At 40.1% G+C, this 24,661-nt stretch overlaps 1 protein-coding gene across 2 annotated transcripts in view; it reads left to right on the top strand.

The window, feature by feature from the left end:
- Nucleotides 1-3,481: 3,481 nt before the first annotated feature.
- Nucleotides 3,482-24,661, top strand: part of LOC141117815 (low affinity immunoglobulin gamma Fc region receptor III-A-like) — a 47,972-nt gene continuing 26,792 nt past the window's right edge. Inside the window, exon 1 of one of the 2 annotated variants that reach the window (XR_012237218.1) lies at nt 3,482-3,585. Coding sequence is in view for 1 of the 2 variants with exons in the window: in XM_073610847.1 (XP_073466948.1) it covers nt 19,578-19,632 (55 nt within the window). In the remaining variant the exon portion in view is untranslated. Of the gene's footprint in view, nt 3,586-19,511; nt 19,633-24,661 lie in introns of those variants that run through there. The other variant, XM_073610847.1, reaches the window with a different exon arrangement.

Below are 24,661 nucleotides of genomic sequence, written 5' to 3'. Positions count from 1 at the left end.
TAGTTATTTCCCACACGTAGTCTGCCATGGAGTCTGTCAGGAAAACGGAAAATTTGTTATCAAATACTTACCGTAATTTTCCTTTCCTGATGGACTCCATGGCGGACGGAGTTCCCACCCATTGGTCAAGAGTTGGCTAATTACGGAACGCAGTCTCTAGTGGTGAGCTCAAATTTATGGGAGTGGGGTCCTATAGCATTGTAGAGGAGGCGGGGTTAACCCACACATAGTCTGCCATGGAGTCCATCGGGAAAGGAAAATTACCATAAGTATTTGATAATAAATTTTCAGTTTTTGCTCCCTAACCATATAGTTGGTTATTTATATTTACCACTGCATTGAGATATTTAAGAATAAATATTGCCCTTTTTTTTTAAACTTTACATATTAACTAAATTATATACCACATTTTGTTGAGGTTATTATCCGATTAATCGAAACAATAATTGGCTAACTTATTGATTATGAAAATAATCGTTAGGTTGCAGCCCTAGGTAGAAGTAAGAAACGGTCTCAGCCTACGCTTCTCCGCAAACCTCTCCCTGCAACGTGTTTTGTCCCTCCCACCTGGGCTTTGTCATAGAGGTCAACATGGCACCACTTGCATTATAAAATGGCACTGTTTACTTTTTTTCTATCTTTATTGAAGTGACATTTCATTCATGTCCATCTACTGCAAAGGCGCAGTGATCAATGTTGACATTCAGTTGCGGAAAACCGTAGCAAGGCTGTATATTTCCACACCAGCATGGTTGTGTGAACAATAGTTTTTCTATGTAACTGGCATCGATCCAGTTCAAGAAATTGCCGTGTTGTGTGGAGGGGTTCTTAAAGCAAAACTTCAGTCCCACGCTGTACAGGCTCTGCCCCCCAGCACCGCCTTTATTGCGCATGCGCAGATGCACTGAGTGCCTCTTCCCAGCCTTTGGGTCTTTGCAGAGATCGTCGATGCATCTACTCATGCACAAGTGATTTTCCATGTATGCGCAAAGATGGGGTCGCTGTCTTCACGCATGCATGGGTAACCCGCACACACAGATGATTGGGGAAACCAGCATGTGCGCAGCTGTCCCACATGGCTGGCTCAGGACCCAAAGACATGTGGCATATTTGTGCATGCACAGAGGGTGGGAAGAAGGAAATGTAATTCCTGCCTAGAGGAGAAACAAGATTGTGATTGGGGGAGGAGGCAGGGCAACATGACATGTCCTTAAGGGTGAAGGTCGGCCTTAGGGTGGCCTCTATTCACACCTGAATGTCTAAGATTAGTGGTAATCAACCTATGAGCGAAAGGGGACCGCAAATGCAGCCCCTGACATCACCAAAGGACTACACATAATGTTCAATATACACTATATTGTCAAAATTATTGAGACGCCTGATCCATGTCTTTATGGACCTTGCTTTGTGCACTGGTGCGCATTCATGTTGAAACAGGAAGGGGCCATCCCCAAACTGTTCCCACAAAGTTGGGAGCATGAAATTGTGCAAAATGTCTTGGTATGCTGACTCCTTAAGTATTCCCTTCACTAGAACTAAGGGGCCAAGCCCAACCCCTGAAAAACAACCCCACACCATAATCCCCCCTCCACCAAATGATTTGGACCAGTGCACAAAGCAAGGTCCATAAAGACATGGATGAGCGAGTTTGGGGTGGAGGAACTTGACTGGCCTGCACAGAGTCCTGACCTCAATCCAATAGAACACCTTTGGGATGAATTATAGCAGAGACTGTGAGTCAGACCTTCTCATCCAACATCAGTGCCTGAACTCACAAATGCATTTCTGGAAGAATGGTCAAACATTCCCATAGACACACTCCTAAACCTTGTGGACAGCCTTCCCAAAGGACTTAAAGCGGTTATAGCTGCAAAGAGTGGGCCAACTCAATATTGAACCCTACGGACTAAGACTGGAATGCCATTAAAGTTCATGTGCGTGTAAAGGCAGGGGTCCCAATACTTTTGGTAATGTATATCAAAGGGCCGCAGGTTGGGCACCAGGGCCCAAGATGAAGAATCCTATTATTCTAAAGGGTCCCGTTCACACTTGAGCTTTGTGTTTGCATATGTTGCATGAAGCTCAAAAAAAAAGCACATGAGCTTCTTTGGAGCCGAATTGCGCATTTTTGGCCACATAAACTTTAATGGGAGCGTAAAAAAAAAGTGCATTTTGCTCTGCAGAGAATAAGTATTGGGCTGGCTTTGCCCTGATAGTAAATAATCGCCGACCTATCTCTGAGCCGATGAAACAATATGTATTAGATCCATCGTGCTCCTCTCCTCCTACGCTCTTTGTCGTGCTCTGGAGATAAAACGCTGGAGACATTAGTATTCCGAGAGCCTCTCAGCACCAGCAGAGACATCGCCGCGTTCCTTACTGAACTTTCCCATAAAAGCAGCCATGTCTGCCCTCCGAGGAGATCGAGCACTTCGACTGCCAATTTATTCTCCCTCCTGCTGTCCCCAGATATGGGGGAACTAAACCTTTATTGCCGGGTCTGTGAAAGGGACTTATTTTGAGATTTAATTCTTAAAAGAGAAGTCCACACAAAAAAAAAAAATAATCTGTTTTCAAAAAGGAGTTACAAATTGAAAGTTATATGTAGGCGTGTAATCACAGTACAATGAACATTTCTCTAAAGATATCACACTGCTATATGTTTATTCTGTCTATAGGTAATCTCCTACACACAGGCCTGTACTGGCCATCGGGACTACAGGGAGTTTCCCGGTGGGCCGATGGCTCAGTGGGCTGGTTTCAGTGACAGCCTGTCAATGTAATGGCTTTCTTGGTTCGCCCTCAAATTCACACAGTGATGTGAGAAAGATGAGAAAAATACAGAGGAGAATAAGTGAAATAGTAAAAGAGGTTAGTGAGGACTCCTTATGTTATGCTACTTATGTTTTTTTGCACAATTGCGTATAGTTTATATACTGTTTTTGTGCTTGTTTGCACAAATAAAGTGGGCCGGTCTGGATGAAGTCCAGGGCCAAATTTTTATCCCAGTCCAGCCCTGCCTACGCAGAGGGGTTGATTTACTAATCAAAAAAAAAAATTGTGCTGTGAAATGTTGTTTTCTTCAGAGCTTAGTGGATTTGGTGATATTTTACTTTGCAACGAATACCCACCCAAGAAAAATGAAAATAACAGCATTTTTTTCTTGCACATAAATAGATAATAGAAGTTTCATCGCATTCTTTAAGCGCTGGGGAAAATTCCCTTTTAATAGTGCAACTTTCCTTGCAAAGGAAAAAGTGTTTAGAAAAACAACCTCAGTGCTTCTAGTAGTAAGTACGTGATGAGATCCCTTCTGTGTTATGTTGTATGCATAAGTGTGGAAACCAGAGGCCACAGGCCCGTGATAAAAAAAAAAAGTGTGTGGAAAATTTGACCTGCAATTGGCTGTTCTTCATTTATGGCCAATGAGCCTGTGGTCACATGAGCTTCCTTCCTGAGAACACGAAATACTCGTCATATCTTGTGTGATTAGATCTAAATAACTGTCCTACAGATAAAGGATTGCAGAAATGGTTGGAGTGATGTATAGGCTGTGAGTACCAAGTCAGATTGCTATCATTATTTGTAAGTATGTTTCCTGAGTTATCTTTGTCTATAGTGTATGTATTATAGTGTAAAATCCAATCCAATTCCCTTTGTATTCAGTATACGTATCATAGTGTTGTAGTCCCTGCCAATGGCTCCTGAGTTCTTTGTGTTTTTAGTATAAGTATTTGTATTATTTGTATTATTATAAGTATTATTTGTAAGTATGGAGTATTTTTCCAATGTTTCCTGAGTTATCTTTGTCTTTAGTGTATGTATTATAGTGTAAAATCCAATCCAATTATCTTTGTATTTAGTATACGTATCATAGTGTACGGTCCCTGCCAATGGCTCCTGAGTTCTTTGTGTTTTTAGTATAAGTATCATAGTGTAGATTTTGTACCAATGTTTCCTGGATTATTTTTGTATTTTGTATATGTATCATAGTGTAGAGTCCCTGCTAATATTTCATAAGTTATTTGTGTCCTTAGTTTTAGTACCATAGCATGGAGTCCGTACCAATGTTCCCTGAGCTATCTTAGTCTTTAGTATATATATCATAGTGCAGAGTCCCTGCCAATGGCTGAGAGGGCCGATCGGGAGCTGGTCGACTGCTGGTTTTCCAGCATGCTGGTCTGACAGAAGATGGCCAAATGGTTCGGCTTCTATCAGACCGGTTGCCATACACACGGGCCAAATGTCGGACGATTTTTATTGAACCAATAAACCGATGTCGCCCAGCATTTGACCCATGTGTTCTAAGCATAAGGTTATCTTTGTCTTTACTATATGTATCATAGTGCAGAGTCCCTGCCAATGGCTTCTGAGTTCTTTGTGTTTTTAGTATAAGTATCATAGTGTAGAGTTTGTACCAATGTATCTGGATTGTATCTCACCACCTCCAGCTACCGTTGCCACCGTCCTAACACAGGTGGTGAGATACAAAGCAGCACCCTAAGCTATGCACCCCCAACACAAATGTACTAAAAGGCTATATGTTTTTAAAATGTGAATGATTTTCCTGCTTTAAATAAAGTCATTGATTATTGGGTTACTGTACCATTGGAGGCATTTTCTTTATTTTCCATATGGGATACTTTGAGATATCCACCCCACGGAGGAACTCCATGAGATTTGAGTCAACTGATTCAATGTTCTATTGAGTTTAATACGCCAACCATAAGAATGGAAGGCATATGTTTCTGGTGAGTTACTGTCTATTTGGAGAGGGATCACGTTGGTGCACAGAAGGTGTTTTCTTTGGAAAAAACGCACAGTGAATATTGACCAATACAGTGGACTTTTTTCAGCACATTGCACTGGGTGGAATCATCTTGACTATTTATTTCAATTTTTTATTTTTTTTCACTTTGGACTATATTATTTACATTTTTTTTCTCATTAACTTTATATACACTTGATGTTGATTACATTTATCACAGCACTACTGACAGAGTGGTCAACTTTGCACTGAGATAAGATTTTACACTTTGTCGTATATTCCATAAGGTTATGTTTGTGTTTAGTATATGTATGATAGTGTAGAGTCCCTGCCAATGTCTCCTGAGTTCTTTGTGTCTTTAGTATAAGTATCATAGTGTAGAGTTTGTACCAATGTTTGCTGGATTCTTTTTGTCTTTTGTGTATGTATCATAGTGTAGAGTCCCTGCTAACATTTTATAAGTTATTTGTGTCTTTAGTTTAAGTACCATAGCATAGAGTCTGTACCAATGTTTGCTTAGTTATCCTTGTCTTTAATATATGTATTAGCATACCTCCCAACAGTCCCGGATTCTGCGGGACAGCCCCGGATTCGGACTTATGTCCCGCAGTCCCGCTCAGCTGAGCTGTTTCCCGCATTGCCTCCACTGCCACTCACTCTTGTAAAGTGCAGGCAGTTTTCAAGGCTTGTGACCAGCTCCTACATTGACCAATCATTAAATAACATTTACGGGGCCCCATCCTTCCATCAGTGGGGCCCCAGGAGGCAGTAGCAGAGCGGGAGCTCTTTTTTTTAATGTAGGGGCGGAGGCAGCTAGAGCCGCATTTGCCGACAGTTAGTTTAAAGTTCCGGCCCCCAGCCTAGCTCTCCCTGGCGGAATGATATGGAGGGGATGCCTGTCTGCCTCACTCTCTCAGGAAGTGTTGAGAGCAGAAGGCAGGACTGCAGCAAGCGGTGACTCTGAAGGAAAGGTACGTGGAGGGTGTGTGGACTGTTCAGGGATCATCATCCAGGGCCACAGAGCAGGGACAAGGAGGAAGCAGAAATATGATGGCAACATGTGAGCTGGGGGTGCCGGGAGGAGCGTTTCTGCCACTACAAGGCTGACAGGAGTAGTGACAGCGGCATCATTACTCCTGTCAGCTTAGCTCTGGATGAGAAAAATCAAATCAGGAGAACAGGAGAGAGCCCGGAGGAGGTGCGGAAAGTGCTCTCATTCCTCTCCAGCTTCATGATGTCACTGTAGCACCCCTGCATTGCCAATGTCACTGTCACATTGGAACTTTACAGTTTGCTTACCCACCCTCATCTCCTCCCAGCAATGGAAAGGTCAGCAAACGGTGCCCCCATTCTCAATCCCTGCAGCCGATCTGGTAGGTGATCTCTCCCCACCCCCCCACCTCCCCCTGCACCTACACACTTTCTTCTCCCTGCAAGCTCTCCTCTCAGTCCGGTGTTCTGACATATAGTGTCCTCCTATCAGATAGTGTCCGCCCCGTACTGCGCAGGCGCAACGCCTGCGCAGTACGGAGCAGCAGGAGATGCCGAAAATGTCCGAAGTTGATCAGCTGACCATCAGCTCTACACGGCGCTCGGGCACCTGTTAGCGATGGCTGTGTAAGAAGGCCCCTCGCGGGCTCGCTTCGCTCGCCACGCTTCGCTCGCCACGCTTCGCTCGCCACGCTTCGGGCACGGCCTTGCTGCGCTCGGCAACTATTTATTCTAACTCTATGTCCACTTGGATAGTAGGGAATGATCCTGGACATAGGGTAAGAATAAATGCGCAGGCGCCGTGTACAGCTGACGATCAGCTGTTGAACTTCGGAGACTTTCGGCGTCTCGTTTGTCCTCCGTACTGCGCCTGCGCAGTACAGGGCGGACACTTCTGGGTAGGGAACTGTATTCGACAAGACACCGGCTCATCTGCTTTTCTCCTCTCATTCCCCACCACTGACAGCTCCAACTCCGCTACTCCTCTCCCTGCAATCAGTGATTCAAGTCCCCCCAGCTCTGATTACTGTTCTCCTCCCTCCACGGCATCTCTGATCCTAATACTCCTCTCCTCTTCCCTGTTATCAGTCACTCCTGTCCCCACACAGCAGACCTCCTTTCCCTCTTCACTAAATGTCTGCACTGCACCCTTTCCCTGCCACAAGTTCCTGATAGACTCCGAGGCTCCTCCATTCCCCGGATACTTCTCCTGTCCACAGCCCAACTCCCTCCACTTCACACTGTAATCCAGCCTGCACTATCTCCCTCATAGCGGTCTTCATTCTAGGCTTAGGATCCCTGTCTATGGATTTCATATCCCCGGATCACCCCTCCTAACACCCCCCAGTGCCTGATGTAAAGGGGGACTCTTGATGTCAAGGGAAGACTGCTGATGTCATTGTAAACTATTGATGTTAAAGGGGGACTACCAATGTTAAAGGGGGACTACCAATGTTAAAGGGGGACACTGATGAGAAAGGGGCCCCAAATTTAAGGGCCATTGCAGATGTAAAGGAGGACTCTTGCTGTAAAAGGGGACTCTGATGTGAAAGGGTGGCTCTTAATGTAGGGGTCTTCTGATGTAAAGGGGAACTACTGGTGTGAAGGAGGGGACTTTAATGTGAAGGGGGCACCTGATGTGAAGGGGAGATTCTGATATAAAGGGTGACTATGTATACCTCAGCCTGTAACTGTATCTGAGTGTATACATGGTGTAGGTTTATGTCAGCGGGCCTCTCACTCATAGCACAGAAATTAAGGAGTATTTTGTGGGTATGAGGACTGCGGACTGTGTACAGTATATACCACTGTAAAGCTGTAATAAACCCAAAATCAAAAATGTAATATATTTCAGCTTAGTAATCATTAGATGTGGTGGCTGCATTTGTTTTTTTTGTTTTTTTTTTTTTTTTTTCATTTTCACCTGGTGATCTGGTCAGTAACACACCTCCTGTATTAGTGAGACACAACTCTGGATGAAAGAGCAATGAGGGCACCTTTGAACAGCAACATTGTCAGTCTGGAAGGAAGGGAGTGTTAGATGGACTAGAAGATTTAAATACACTAACACTTTATAAGCAATTGCAGCAAACATATTTTTTCTTTCAGGATAAAGGTCTTACATAAATAAAAAAAAAGCTGATCATTGTAAGCACCCCTGTCAATGGTAAATGGTTTGTCTCAACTCTCTAATGGCTACATCTGCAGGACAGCTTGTTCTTTTGAAAAACAAAAAAACATACTGGCTGGATCACCAGGTGAAAATAGAAGAAAGCCTAAAAAAGAAAGAAAAAGAAAACTAATGCAGCCATCACATCTAAGAATTTGTAAGCTGAAATATAATAAATGTTTGCTTGTGGGTTTAATACAGCTTTAGATTCTATTTAACCATGTTCTTTTAAGCCACCTCAAAATTCAACGCATTTAAGCCACTCCCATTATTGTCGCGATGCGCTCCGCATGTCTTTTCCATCCCTAGGTGTCCCTCATTCTTAAGTTCTAAAGTTGGGAGGTATGGTATTAGTTTAGAGTCCTTACCAATGTCTCCCGAGTTCTCTGTGTCTTTAGTATATGTATTGTAGTGTAGAGTCTGTACCAATATTTCCTGAGCTTTCTGTGTCTTACTGTACATTTCAATTGTAGTGAGGAGTCTGGTCTTTTTTGGGGACCAGAATGGTTATATTAGATATAAGCCTAATATCCTGTGGAACATTAGCATTTTTTTTTATTGTGGACTAGATTTTTTTAATATGGTTGAGGGATTTACAAAATTGCAGATTTCACCATTTCCAAAAATTTTCTGAAGTGATAACTTTCAGTTTAGCTCTTTGAGCCACGTAACTGAATTTGCTTGAAAAAAAACTCTCTTTTTTTTTGGTAATTATAAGGTGTGAGTAATTTTTATTTATATATATACCGTGGGGCAAAAAAGTATTTAGTCAGCCACCAATTGTGCAAGTTCTCCCCCATTTAAAAAGATGAGAGAGGCCTGTAATTGTCATCATAGGTATACCTCAACTATGAGAGACAAAATGTGGAAACAAATCTAGACAATCACATCGTCTGATTTTTAAAAGGATTTATTTGCAAATTATGGTGGAAAATAAGTATTTGGTCACCTACAAACAAGAAAGATTTCTGGCTCTCACAGACCTGTATCTTCTTCTTTAAGAGGCTCCTCTGTCCTCCACTCATTACCTGTATTAATGGCACCTGTTTGAACTTGTTATCAGTATAAAAGACACCTGTCCACAACCTCAAACAGTCACACTCCAAACTCCACTATGGTGAAGACCAAAGAGCTGTTGAAGGACACCAGAAACAAAATTGTAGACCTGCACCAAGCTGGGAAGACTGAATCTGCAATAGGCAAGCAGCTTGGTGTGAAGAAATCAACTGTGGGAGCAATAATTTGAAAATTGAAGACATACAAGACCACTGATAATCTCCCTCGATCTGGGGCTCCACGCAAGATCTCACCCCGTGGGGTCAAAATGATCACAAGAACGGTGAGCAAAAATCCCAGAATCACACGGGGGGGGGACCTAGTGAATGACCTGCAGAGAGCTGAGCCCAACGTAACAAAGGCTACCATCAGTAACACACTACACCGCCAGGGACTCAGATCCTGCAGTGCCAGACGTGTCCCCTTGCTTAAGCCAGTACATTTCCGGGCCCGTCTGAGGTAGGCTAGAGAGCATTTGGATGATCCAGAAGAGGATTGGGAGAATGTCATATGGTCAGATGAAACCAAAGTAGAACTGTTTGGTAGAAACACAACTCGTCGTGTTTGGAGGAGAGAGAATGCTGAGTTGCAACCAAAGAACACCATACCTACTGTGAAGCATAGGGGTGGCAACATCATGCTTTGGAGCTGTTTCTCTGCAAAGGGAACAGGACGACTGATCCGTGTACATGAAAGAATGAATGGGGCCATGTATCGTGAGATTTTAAGTGCAAACCTCCTCCCATCAGCAAGGGCATTGAAGATGAAACGTGGCTGGGTCTTTCAGCATGACAATGATCCCAAACACACCACCCGGGCAACGAAGGAGTGGCTTCGTAAGAAGCATTTCAAGGTCCTGGAGTGGCCTAGGCCAGTCTCCAGATCTCAACCCCATAGAAAACCTTTGGAGGGAGTTGAAAGTCCGTGTTGCCCAGCGACAGCCCCAAAACATCACTGCTCTAGAGGAGATCTGCATGGAGGAATGGGCCAACATACCAGCAACAGTGTGTGACAACCTTGTAAAGACTTACAGAAAACGTTTGACCTCTGTCATTGCCAACACAGGATATATAACAAAGTATATGCCTATATATTAAGAATAATGTACAAGTGAATGTGAGAGATGACATCACTGAGGGAACTAGGGAGGAGGTGGAATCCTTATGGGTAGAGCTCCAAAGGGATGAAGCTAAGGGGAAAATAATACTGGGAGTATGCTATAGGCCCCCTAACCTGAGGGAGAAAGTGGAGACAGATCTCCTATCACAATTTGGATTAGCAGCAAGGATGGGAAGTGTTATCATAATTGGGGGATTTTAATTATCCAGACACAGACTGGGCGGAGGGAACCATACATTCATTTAAGGCTCGCCGGTTCCTTAATGTCTTGCAGGACAATTTTATGGATCAGATGGTAGACGCACCAACTAGAAATAAAACATTACTGGATCTACTGATTACCAACAATACAGACCTGATCACGGATGTGGAAATACGGGGCAATTTAGGTAACAGCGATCACAGGTCAATTAGTTTCAGTATAAATCACACAAATAGGAAACATGAAGGGAACACAAAGGCACTGAATTTCAAAAGAGCCAACTTCCCTAAACTACAAACCTTGCTAAAAGGCATAAATTGGGATAAAATATTAGGAACAAAGAATACGGAGGAGAGATGGGTTTGCTTTAAGAGTATATTAAATAAAGGCATTAGCCAATGTATCCCATTGGGTAATAAATTTAAAAGAGCAAACAAAAGTCCTGGATGAGTATAGTGAATAATTGGGAAAGAATTGGCGCTGCCCTATTTCACATTCCTTAATTAATTATGGATGTAGAATCCATATAACACGAGCTATACTCAGTGACGTATATAAATAAAAAACTAATTAAACAAATTTCTAAAGCCAGCTGTGCACCTGATTGTGATCTAAAAAAGAAGAAAAATTGCCATATGTGTAAAAATCCCAAAAAATAAATAAATAAAACTCCTTGGGACTAAATAGTCTTTGTGTGTTAAACCAGTGAAAATAAGTGCCGTGTATGTTCACAGTTATGTAACTACATGTGTAAAAGTTGTGAATAGATTTGTAAAATATTTTGTAAAAGAAATTAACCCCAGAGTTCTAAAGTTTTGTGACAGTGTAGCGCCCCCTGAGGGACCAGTGCCACTTTAGTGAAACAAATATATAGATAACAAAACAAATATGTGACTCCCAAACATATTAATTAAAATATTAGTATCTTGACCTCTGTGCTACTATATAGTGAATCACAGTGAAATACAAATACCATAAAATCAAACTTAAATTATCCAGCCGTGTATATGTTTCTGGTGAGTGGGGAAACACGGGGGGCGAGCACTTCAAGTCACCACCTGATATGAGCACAGAAGTCACTGCTTACTGTTCCTGATATTCAAGATCTGCATATTTATTGAACTTTGCTCCTCATTCTGTTTGGCCACAGAGACTCTCTGGTTTTTTAATTAATATGTTTTAGAGTCTTATTTATATCTGCTTATGCATATACACGGCTGGATAATTTAAGTCTGATTTTATGGTATTTGTATTTCACTGTGATTCACTATATAGTAGCACAGAGGTCAAGATACTAATATTTTAATTAATATGTTTGGGAGCCACATATTTGTTTTGTTATCTATATATTTGTTTCACTAAAGTGGCACTGGTCCCTCAGGGGGCGCTACACTGTCACAAAACTTTAGAACTCTGGGGTTAATTTCTTTTATAAAATATTTTACAAATCTATTCACAACTTTTACACATGTAGTTACATAACTGTGAACATACATGGCACTTATTTTCACTGGTTTAACACACAAAGACTATTTAGTCCCAAGGAGTTTTATTTATTTATTTTTTGGGATTTTTACACATATGGCAATTTTTCTTCTTTTTTAGATCACAATCAGGTGCACAGCTGGCTTTAGAAATTTGTTTAATTAGTTTTTTATTTATATACGTCACTGAGTATAGCTCGTGTTATATGGATTCTACATCCATAATTAATTAAGGAATGTGAAATAGGGCAGCGCCAATTCTTTCCCAATTATTCACTATACTTATCAATTAGCCCCTTCGGGGAACTAATTAGGGAAAGGCAGCAGCTCTTTTTACTGTCCTAAGCGCGGATTCTCTAACTTATAAAAAGTCCTGGATGGCTTAACTCCAATGTAAAAATGCATATTAAAGCAAAGGAGAAGGCCTTTAAAAAATACAAGGTTGAGGGATCATCCTCAGCATTCAGACTTTATAAAGAATGCAACAAGAAATGTAAGGGTGCAATTAGGATGGCTAAGATAGAACATGAAAGACACATAGCGGAGGAGAGCAAAAAAAATCCCAAGAAATTCTTTAAGTATGTAAACAGTAAAAAAGGGAAGACAGACCATATTGGCCCCATAAAGAATGCGGAAGGACATCTGGTTACAAAGGATGGGGAGATGGCAAAGGTATTGAATTTATTCTTCTCCTCAGTCTTCATGAGTGAATCAGGGGGGCTTCAGTAACAAAAACTGCAGTGTTTATCCTCATGACACAACACAGGAAGCACCTCCATGGTTAACAAAGGACATAATTAAAATTAGACTTGAGAAACTTAACATTAATAAATCACCAGGACCAGATGGCTTGCATCCGAGGGTACTTAGGGAACTCAGTCAAGTGATTGCCAGATCGTTGTTCCTAATTTTTTTTTTTCAAATTTTTTATTTAAAGAATTGGCAGAGACACACGAAATACATCATTTCGAAAAACATCATTTCAAAATCACACCGGGAGAGTACATCATATCATTACATGACCTTATCAATACCTCATGACAAAAGTAAAAGATATAACTAAAAAGAACATACATTAGTCTTTGGCATTAAGTATATTTTCTCCTATGTCTCTAGTTGATGCGGGGAACGCCTACTCCGAGGCAAAACCTGAATCAACAAAATATTCCACGGGTCCCGCTCCATTTTCTAGTTTAATGTAAAAATAAAGCTCTGAGGTTCCACGGAGCGCCCTACAGCGCCCCATCTACCCCCAGCTGCCCCGCAAGGGGCGAAAACAGAAGAAAGAAAAGGTAGAAGTAGTAAGGAAAGGAAGGACTGGAAAGAAAGAAAGCAAGCGTTGTTCCTAATTTTTACAGACAGTCTACTGACTGGAATGGTACCAGCTGATTGGAAAAAACTAATGTAGCACCAATATTTAAAGGGGTTGTAAAGTTAATTTTTTTTTTTTTAAATAACAAACATGTTATACTTACCTTCACTGTGCAGCTCGTTCTGCACAGAGTGGCCCGGAACCTGGTCTTCTGGGGTCCCTCGGCGGCTGTTTCAGCTCCTCCCCGCAAGCATTTACCACCTTAATGCGAGCTCCCTCGCACGGTGGTGAGTGCTTGCGGGCGTGCTCCCGTGATACAGCCGGCGGCTATAGCCGCTCGCTGTATCACTCGGCCCCGCCCCCCGGCGTGCCGCGTCACCAGATGTGATTGACAGCAGCGCGAGCCAATGGCTGCGCTGCTTTCAATCCATCCACTGCAGCCAATCAGCGACCAGGCTGAGCTGCAATGAAGATGACGAGGACGAGCAGCGAAGATTCGAGGCGTCAGGTAAGTAAAACGGGGGGCCTGGGGGCGGCGGTACTGTCAAAAGTTTTTTCACCTTAATGCATAGAATGCATTAAGGTGAAAAAATTTTTACCTTTACAACCCCTTTAAAAAGGGCCCAAAATACATCCCTGGGAATTACAGACCAGTTAGCCTAACATCAATAGTATGTAAACTCTCGGAGGGGATGATAAGGGACTATATACAAGATTTTAGTAATGAGAACGGTATCATTAGCAGTAATCAGCATGGATTCATGAAGAATCATTCTTGCCAAACCTTCTATGAGGAGGTGAGTTGCCATCTAGATAAAGGAAGGCCCATAGACGTGGTGTATCTGGATTTTGCAAAAGCATTTGACACAGTTCCCCATAAACGTTTACTGTACAAAAAAAGGTCAGTTGGCATGGACCATAGGGTGAGTACATGGATTGAAAACTGGCTACAAGAGCGAGTTCAGAGGGTGGTGATAAATGGGGAGTACTCAGAATGGTCAGGGGTAGGTAGTGGGGTTCCCCAGGGTTCTGTGCTGGGATCAATCCTATTTAATTTGTTCATAAACGACCTGGAGAATGGGATAAACAGTTCAATCTCTGTATTTGCAGACGATACTAAGCTAAGCAGGGCAATAACTTCTCTGCAGGATGTGGAAACCTTGCAAAAAGATCTGAACAAATTAATGGGGTGGGCAACTACATGGCAGATGAGGTTCAATGTAGAAAAATGTAAAATAATGCATTTGGGTGGCAAAAATATGAATGCAATCTATACACTGGGGGGAGAACCTCTGGGGGAATCTAGGATGGAAAAGGACCTGGGGGTCCTAGTAGATGATAGGCTCAGCAATGGCATGCAATGCCAAGCTGCTGCTAACAAAGCAAACAGAATATTGGCATGCATTAAAAGGGGGATCAACTCCAGAGATAAAACGATAATTCTCCCGCTCTACAAGACTCTGGTCCGGCTGTACCTAGAGTATGCTGTCCAGTTCTGGGCACCAGTCCTCAGGAAGGATGTACTGGAAATGGAGCGAGTACAAAGAAGGGCAGCAAAGCTAATAAAGGGTCTGGAGGATCTTAGTTATAAGGAAAGGTTGCGAGCACTGAACTTATTCTCTCTGGAGAAGAGACACTTGAGGGGGATATGATTTCAATATACAAATACCGTACTGGTGACCCTACAATAGAAATAAAACTTTTTCGCAGAAGAGAGTTTAACAAGACTCGTGGCCACTCATTAAAATTAGAAGAAAAGAGGTTTAACCTTAAACTACGTAGAGGGTTCTTTACTGTAATGCCCCGTACACACGGTCGGACATTGATCGGACATTCCGACAACAAAATCCTAGGATTTTTTCCGACGGATGTTGGCTCAAACTTGTCTTGCATACACACGGTCACACAAAGTTGTCGGAAAATCAGATCATTCTGAACGCGGTGACGTAAAACACGTACGTCGGGACTATAAACGGGGCAGTAGCCAATAGCTTTCATCTCTTTATTTATTCTGAGAATGCGTGGCACTTTGTGCGTCGGATTTGTGTACACACGATCAGAAATTCCGACAACAGATTTTGTTGTTGGAAAATTTTATAGCCTGCTCTCAAACTTTGTGTGTCAGAAAATCTGATGGAAAATGTGTGATGGAGCCTACACACGGTCGGAATTTCCGACAACAAGGTCCTATCACACATTTTCCGTCGGAAAATCTGACCGTGTGTACGGGGCATAAGAGCGGCAAGGATGTGGAATTCCCTTCCACAGGCGGTGGTCTCAGCGGGGAGCATCGATAGCTTCAAGAAACTTTAGATAAACTTTAGATAAGCACCTGAATGACCACAACATACAGGGATATACAATGTAATACTGACACATAATCACACATAGGTTGGACTTGATGGACTTGTGTCTTTTTTCAACCTCGCCTACTGTGTAACTATGTAACTATATATTGAGATGAACTTTTGATACTGACAAAATACTTATTTTCCACCATAATTTGCAAATACCGTACATTCTTTCAAAAATCAGCCAATATGATTTTCTGGATTTGTTTCCACATTTTGTCTCTCATAGTTGCGGTATACCTATGATGACAATTACAGGCCTCTCTCATCTTTTTAAGTGGGAGAACTTGCACAATTGGTGGCTCACTAAATACTTTTTTGCCCCACTGTATATATTTTTTACATTCATTTTTAGTAGTAGTAATTTAGTTAGTTTAATTTAGTGTTTGACAAATTTTTGTTTCCTTTTCCTAATAAGTGTGATTGTTAATTGTGCGCTGTCACGTTATTTTATTATTTTAGTTTTTTCTTTATGTTTTCTGTATAAAAAGACTTTAACAAGGCAAATGAAGGGCAATTTTTTGGCACAAAAACTGATCCAGGATAGTTGAAACAAGCTTCTGTACCCCACAGGAGTCATTTAAAAGCTCATTATACTTCTAAAAGCATTAAAAAGCATCTTCATTTTTCTCTCCCCATTAATTCAAAAACATTTATATGAAATCTGCAAATTTTTTCCAAATTTTAAACTGTCATTTTCCCTCATTCCTTCTGCTGAAAGATATTTTAAACATATACCTACAATGGCAAATGTATAGATAACTTCCAAACAGTGATCCTTCTGTCCATTATAAATTCTGAACTTTTTGGGTTTTTAATGCCTTCAGTTAGTTTTCAGAAGCCTTAGATGAGGTAAATAACATAAGCAGTTTTATTCTCCTGTGTGGCCAGAGTATTAATAGAGGCAAGCTTAATATCGTGTGGGAGGTTAGGATTTTTTTTTTTTTTTTTTTACTGTGTTTTATTTTAGATTTTGCACACTAATGTGTCAAGGACTTTGCAAAATTGCAAAACTTACAATTTCGCTCCTTGAGTTGCTTAAGGTAAATCGCTTAAAAAAAAAAAATACTCTTTTTTTCTTTAATTATAAAGTATATGTATTTATGTATTTGTTTATTTTTTTATGTATTTATATTGGATGGTGTATTTTTGGTAGTTTAGTTTGTTTCATTTATTTAATTTAGTGTTTCTAGAATTTGTAACTGTATTTCCTTTTTTATTGTGTGTGATTGTTATTTGTGTGAGGCCACTTTACTTTTTTCATGTACTTTTTTGTTCTCTTTTTCTTTCTATGGAAAAGGTAATATAATGAAGCTAATGAGGGGATATTTTCTCACACAAAAACAGGTCCAGGATAGTTGACAGAAGCTTCCATACAATGCTTCTTCCGCCCATTACAAATTAATGTTTTTGTTGTTTTTTATTCTTTCAATTAATTTCAAAAGGTTGTTATTGGGATAAATAACATATGCAGTTTTAATCCCATGCCATCCTATTCCATAGCTTTTCAAAGATTTGTTATCTATTAATTCCTTTGTAGCACTCTGATTTTAATGCATTACTAAATAGATGATTGCTAAAGGGAAGTAAATTGCTTGGTAGCATAATATTAAAGCCAGCAGAGACATCGCCGCGCTTCTTACGGAACTTTCCCATGAAAGCAGCCATGTCTGCCCTCCGAGGAGATCGAGCACTTCGACTGCCAATTTATTCTCCCTCCTGCCGTCCCCAGACACGGGGGAACTAAACCTTCATTGCCGGGTCTGTGAAAGGGACTCTATAATTAAAGAGGGATTTGTTTTACCATTAGGCACAAAGGGGTTAAGTAATCATTAAGATTCCAATAAATCATTAGGCCCAAAGATGAAATGTAAAAATCAACAAAAAAAATCAAAATCAACACATATTTACAAGTGACCTTTTTTTGAGATTTAATTCCTAAAAGAGAAGTCCACACAAAAAAAGAAGGAGTTACAAATTGAAAGTTATATGTAGGTGTGTAATCACAGTACAATGAACATTGCTGTAAAGATATCACACTGCTATATGTTTATTCTGTCTATATCTGTACACAGAGGGGTTGATTTACTAATCGAAAAAAAAATGTGCTGTGAAATGTTGTTTTCTTCAGAGCTTAGTGGATTTGGTGATATTTTACTTTGCAACAAATACCCACCCAAGAAAAATGAAAATAACAGCATTTTTTCTTGCACATAATTAGATATTAGGGATGGGCGAACGGTTCGGCCCGGGCATACGTTCGGGCAGAACTTTGGTTGTTCGGATTATCTGCGAACACTGAACAATAAGCGGTGTTCGGGGCAAATTCGAAAGCCACCGGAACACCGTTAAAGTCTATGGGACACAAACATGAAAAATCAAAAGTGCTCATTTTAAAGGCTTATATGCAAGTTATTGTCATAAAAAGGGGACCCGGGTCCTGCCCCAGGGGACATGTATCAATGCAAAAAATTTTTTAAAAACTGACGTTTTTTCGGGAGCAGTGATTTTTTGTAATGCTTAAAGTGAAACAATAAAAATGAAATATTCCTTTAAATATCGTGCCTGGGGGGTGTCTATAGTATGCCTGTAAAGTGGCGCATTTTTCCTGTGTTTAGAACAATACCACAGCAAAATGACATTTCTAAAGGAAAAATTGTCATTTAAAACTGATCGCGGCTGTAATGAATTGTCGGGCATTTTTATTCTTTTATTTTTTAATAAAGGACTTGTCCCCAAGCTGTGTCTTGTTGTTTTTAACATTTTGACACTTTTTTTGTGGAATGGTAGGGGTACATTTGTACCCCATTACCATTTCACACAGGGGAGGGCGGGATCTGGGGGTCCACTTGTTAAAAGGGGATTCCAAATTCCGATAAGCCCCCCGCCCACAGACCCCCACAACCACCGGGCAAGGGTTGTGGGGATGAGGCCCTTGTCCCCATCAACATGGGGACAAGGTGCTTTGGGGGGCTACCCCAAAGCACCCTCCCCATGTTGAGCGCATGTGGCCTGGTACGGTTCAGGAGGGGGGGTGCTTTCTCGCCCCCCTCTTTTCCTGCAGCCTGCCAGGTTGCGTGCTCGGATAAGGGTCTGGTATGGATTTTGGGGGGACTCTTACACCATTTTTTTTATTTTGGTGCAGGGTTCCCCTTAAAAACCTGAACGGTCTGGTATGGATTTTGGGGGACCCCTATGCCATTTTTTAAAAAATTTTGGTTCAGGGTTCACCTTAATATTCATACCAGACCCAAAGGGCCTGGTAATGGACTAAGGAGGGATCCCATGCTTTTTTTTTCAATGAGTTTTATCTATATTGCCGAGACCCGACAATTCATTGCAGCCACGATCAGTTTTAAATGACAATTTTTCCTTTAGAAATGTCATTTTGCTGTGGTACTGTTCTAAACACGGGAAAAATGCACCACTTTACAGGCATACTATAGATAGCCCCAATGATATTTAAAGGAATATTTAATTTTTAGTGTTTCACTTTAAGCATTTAAAAAATCACTGCTCCCGAAAAAACATCTGTTTTTAAAAATTTTTTTTGCATTGATGCATGTCCCCTGGGGCAGGACCCAGGTCCTCAAACACTTTTTATGACAATAACTTGCATATAAGCCTTTAAAATGAGCACTTTTGATTATTCCTGTTCGTGTCCCATAGACTTTAACAGTGTTCGTGTGTTCTGCCAAATGTTTTGCCTGTTCGGTATGTTCTGGTGCGAACCGAACCGAGGGGTGTTTGGCTCATCCCTATTAGATAATAGAAGTTTCATCGCATTCATTAAGCGCTGGGGAAAATTACCTTTAAATAGTGCAACTTTCCTTGCAAAGGAAACAGCATTTAGAAAAACAACCTCAGTGCTTCTAGTAGTAAGTACGTGATGTGAATCCCTTCTGTGCTATGTTGTATGCATAAGTGTGAAAACCACAGGCCACAGGCCCTTGATAAAAAAAAGTGTGTGGAAAATTTGGCCTGCACTTGGCTGTGTTTAGGGTGCTATATTTAAGGCCAATGAGCCTGTGGTCACGTGAGCTTCCTTTCTGAGAACACTGAATACTTGTCATATCTTGTGTGATTAGCTCTAAATAACTGTCCTACAGCTAAAGGATTGCATAAATGGTTGGAGTGATGTATAGGGTGTGGGTACCAAGTCAGATTGCTATCATTATTTGTAAGTATGGAGTATTTTTCCAATGTTTCCTGAGTTTGTCTTTAGTGTTTGTATTATAGTGTAAAATCCAATCCAATTATCTTTGTCTTTAGTATATGTATCATAGTGCAGAGTCCCTGCCAATGGCTGAGACGCCGATCGGGAGCTGGTCGGCTGCTGGTTTTCCAGCATGCTGGTCTGACAGAAGCCAGCCAAATGGTTCGGCTTCTATCAGACCGGTTGCCATACACACGGGCCAAATGTCGGACGATTTTTATTGAACTGGCCGATGTCGCTCAGCATTTGACCCATGTGTTCTAAGCATAAGGTTATCTTTGTCTTTAGTGTGTGTATCATAGTGTACAGTCCCAACCAATGTCTCCCGAGTTCCTTGTGTCTTTAGTATATGTAATGAAGTGTAGAGTCCCAACCAATGTCTCCCGAGTTCCTTGTGTCTTTAGTATATGTATCGAAGTGTAGAGTCCCTACCAATGTCCCCTGGGTTATCTTTGTCTTTAGTATAAGTGTCACAGTGCAAAGTCCCTGCCAATGGCTTCTGAGTTCTTTGTGTTTTTAGTATAAGTAACATAGCGTACAGTTTGTACCAATGTATTTGGATTGTATCTCACCATCTCAAGCTACCGTTGCCACTGTCCTGACACAGGTGGTGAGACACAAAACAGCACCCTAAATTATGCACCCCCAACACAAATGTACTAAAAGGCTCAATATATGCTTTTAAAACATGAGTGGTTTTCCTATTTTAAATAAAGTCATTGATTATTGGGTTACTGTACCATTGGAGGCATTTTCTTTATTTTCCATATGGGATACTTTGAGATATCCACCCCACGGAGGAACTCCATGAGATTTGCTTAAGGAGTCAACTGATTCAATGTTCTATTGAGTTTAATACACCAACCATGAGAACGGAAGGCATATGTTTCTGGTGAGTTACTGTCTATTTGGAGAGGGATCACGTTGGTGCACAGAAGGTGTTTTCTTTGGAAAAAACGCACAGTGAATATTGACCAATACGGTGGACCTTTTTTCAGCACATTGCACTGGGTGGAATCATCTTGACTATTTATTTCAATGTTTTATATTTTTCACTTTGGACTATATGGTTTACATTTTTTTTTAATGAACTTTATATACACTTGATGTTGATTACATTTATCACAGCACTACTGACAGAGTGGTGAACTTTGCACTGAGATAAGATTTTACACTTTGTCGTACGTATATTCTATAAGGTTATTTTTGTCTTTAGTATATGTATCATAGTGTAGAGTCCCAGCCAATGTCTCCTGAGTTCATTGTGTCTTTAGTATAAGTAATGTAGTGTAGAGTTTGTACCAATGTTTGCTGGATTCTTTTTGTCTTTTGTGTATGTATCATATTGTAGAGTCCCTGCTAACATTTTATAAGTTCTTTGTGTCTTTAGTTTAAGCACCACAGCATAGAGCTTGTACCAATGTTTGCTTAGTTATCCTTGTCTTTAGTATATGTATGGTAGTGTAGAGTCTGTATCAATATTTCCTGAGCTCTCTGTGTCTTACATTTCAAATGTAGTGAGGAGTCTGGTCTTTTTTGGGGACCAGAATGGTTATATTAGATATAAGCTTAATATCCTGTGGAACATTAGCATTTTTTTTTTATTGTGGACTAGATTTTTTTCATATGGGATTTACAAAATTGCAGGTTTCAACATTTACAAACATTTTCTGAAGTGAAAACTTTCAGTTTAGCTCTTTGAGCCTCTTAACTTAAATTGCTTGAAAAAAAAAACATCTCTTTTTTTTTTTGTTAATTATAAGGTGTGAGTAATTTATATATATATATATTTTTTCATTCATTTTTACTAGTAGTAATTTAGTTAGTTTCATTTAGTGGTCAACAAATTTTTGTTTCCTTTTCTTAATGGGTGTGATTGTTAATTGTGCGCTGTCACGTTATTTTATTATTTTAGTTTTTTCTTTATGTTTTCTGTATAAAAAGAATTTAACAAGGCAAATGAAGAACAATCTTTTGGCACAAAAACAGATCCAGGATAGTTGAAAATAGCTTCTGTACCCCACAGGAGTCATTTAAAGGCTCATTGTGCTTCTAAAGGCGTGAAAAAGCATCTTACTTTTGCTTTCCCCATTAACTCAAAAACATTTATATGAAATCTGCAATTTTTTTCCAAATTTTAAACTGTCATTTTCCCTCATTCCTTCTGCTGAAAGATATTTTAAACATACAATGGCAAATGTATAGATAACTTCCAAACAGTGATCCTTCTGTCCATTATAAATTCTGAACTTTTTGGGTTTTTAATGCCTTCAGTTAGTTTTCAGAAGCCTTAGATGAGGTAAATAACATAAGCAGTTTTATTCTCCTGTGTGGCCAGAGTATTAATAGAGGCAAGCTTAATATTGTGTGGGAGGTTAGGATTTTTTTTTTACTGTGTTTTATTTTAGATTTTGCACACTAATGTGTCAAGGACTTTGCAAAATTGCAAAACTTTCAATTTTGCTCCTTAAGTTGCTTAAGGTAAATTGCTTAAAATAAATCTACTCTACTCTATTTTTTATTTATTTATATTTGGTGGTGTATTTTTGGTAGTTTAGTTTGTTTCATTTATTTAATTTAGTGTTCCTAGAATTTGTAACTGTATTCCTTTTTTTATTGTGTGTGATTGTTATTTATGTGAGGCCACTTTCATTTTTTAATTTACTTTTTTTGCTCTTTTTCTTTCTATGGGAAAAGTAATATAATAAGGCTAATGAGGGGATATTTTCTCGCACAAAAACAGGTCCAGGATAGTTGACAGAAGCTTCCATACAATGCTTCTTATGCCCATTACAAATTAAATTTTTTTGTTGTTTTTCATTCTTTCAATTAATTTCAGAGGTTGTAATTGGGATAAATAACATATGCAGTTTTAATCCTATGCCATCCTATTCCATAGCTTTTTAAAGATTTGTTATCTATTAATTCCTTTGTAGCACTCTGATTTTAATGCATTACTAAATAGATGGTTGCTAAAGGGAAGTAAATTGCTTGGTAGCATAAAATTAAAGCCAGTAGTAGTTGTGTCTATATCTATGCGGTTCTGGTATTTCTGGTAAATTTATTTTGGTGTTCAAACTAAACTAGTGCCAAACTAGTGGATAGGCTATAAAAAATAAATCAACAAAAGCTCCTGTACATACAATGGAAGTGACTCCTTCTAAATGAAGGCTTCGAACAGTTGTAGAATAGTTAATTGTTAAATGCATTGTAAAATATTGTTACAGTGTATTTAATTGTAGTAAATTTGTGCATGTAAAAGTGTTTTCCTATTTAAAGTGCCTCTAAACCAAAAAACAAAAATGTAAACTATGACAACAGTCCTTAGATGTGGTGGCTTTTTCAGCAAGTACAGAAAAAATACATTAAACATGTTAAAAATATAAATATTTTTATTCTATAGTTCATAGTAACTCTTTTATTTTATTTTTTTTTGGTCCTTCATTTTTTTAGTGAAATAAACAACAACATTTTTTTTTAAAGTCTTTTTTTTTTTTTTTAATATTTATTTTCATTTTCAAAATTATAATTACATACTTTTAACATAGAGAATACACAAAAATCAAAGATCCTAATATCCGAAATATCCCTAAGATTTATAAAAAACACCTGTAATCACATATGGTGAAGCAGACACACTCCTCAGTAAGGAACAAGGATAAATCCTTTAACCTTATTTTTATAGACTTTATTTGAACTCAAAAACAAAAAGTCTTCAATTTATTGGTAAATAGCTTTGCTATGCAAACAAAACTTGTGTCACAAACATGTAAAACTATATATACTGTATATATATATAGTACAGGGGTAGGCAACCCTCGGCACTGGTGCCGCAAGCAGCACTCGAAGTCTCCTTTGTCGGCACTCAACTCCCACCCCATCAGCAGAGCAGCGCAGGGAAGTGTCAGTGAGACACTAATACATTCCAAATTCAGAGTTCCCCATGCTGCACCTGTACCGAGGGGGAGGCACTGCACCCCCACACATTGTAAAAGATGGGAAACGTTGTTTGGTTCTCTAACTTTACTGTAGCTGCGATCGTCAGCTCTTGTGATGGGGAAATGATTGGGTGCCGTTCTGCTAGAGGGGGCTATCCCTGTTTCCAGGAGGAGGAGGAGTGTCATTGGCCACTGCTAAAGCCAATCACAGTCCTGCTAGCCCCGCCCACCATCTGGAGCAAGATGACTCGCTTGGTGACACTACCAATCTCAAAACAGATTTCAATGTGATTGAGAAAACCACAATCAGGTGACAGTTTGTGGAAATACTGTTGAGCTTCTGGGAACTTTGTTGAAATTAATCCTGAACCTTTGCGTCACTTACTACTGCACTCTGTGGCCCTTTAAGCCACAGCCAGTATTCAGAGCAATGAAAATCACACCCAACCACTTTTTCTTAGCTGCGGCGGCCCAACTTATGATTCTGCACACAGGCCCACTGCTTTCAGAAAATGTCCCTGACCTGAGCTCATAAATGCGCACGTATTTCAGATGCTTGTATGTGACATCACATACATCCCATACATCCCATACATCACATACATTCTATACACCACATACATTCCATACATCACATACATCCCATACATCATATACATCACATACATCCCATACATCATATACATCACATACATCACATACATCACATACATTATTACTATTATTATTCACGATTTATATAGCGCCAACAGTTTACACAGCGCTTTACAATGTAGAGGGGGGACAACACAATTACAGTACAGTTCAATAGAGAAGGGACAGGCGGGCCCTGCTCACAGAGCCTACATTCTAAAGGGAGGGGGTGGTGGTACAAAAGGTAATAGCTGCGGGGAATGATTTGATTGGTGTGGCTTGGGGACAGTTGTTATGTGGGATAGGCTTCCCTGAATAAATGAGTTTTCAGGGATCTCCTAAAGGTGGACAGGGTAGGGGCTGATTGGACATACTAGGGCAGGGAGTTCCAGAGGATGGGAGAGGTTCTCGAGAAGTCCTGA

The sequence above is a fragment of the Aquarana catesbeiana genome, linkage group LG13 (assembly GCF_042186555.1).
Source record: "Aquarana catesbeiana isolate 2022-GZ linkage group LG13, ASM4218655v1, whole genome shotgun sequence".
NCBI lineage: Eukaryota > Metazoa > Chordata > Amphibia > Anura > Ranidae > Aquarana > Aquarana catesbeiana.
Note: the sequence above shows the minus strand (reverse complement) of the source record. Positions and strands in the feature narration are given on the sequence as shown.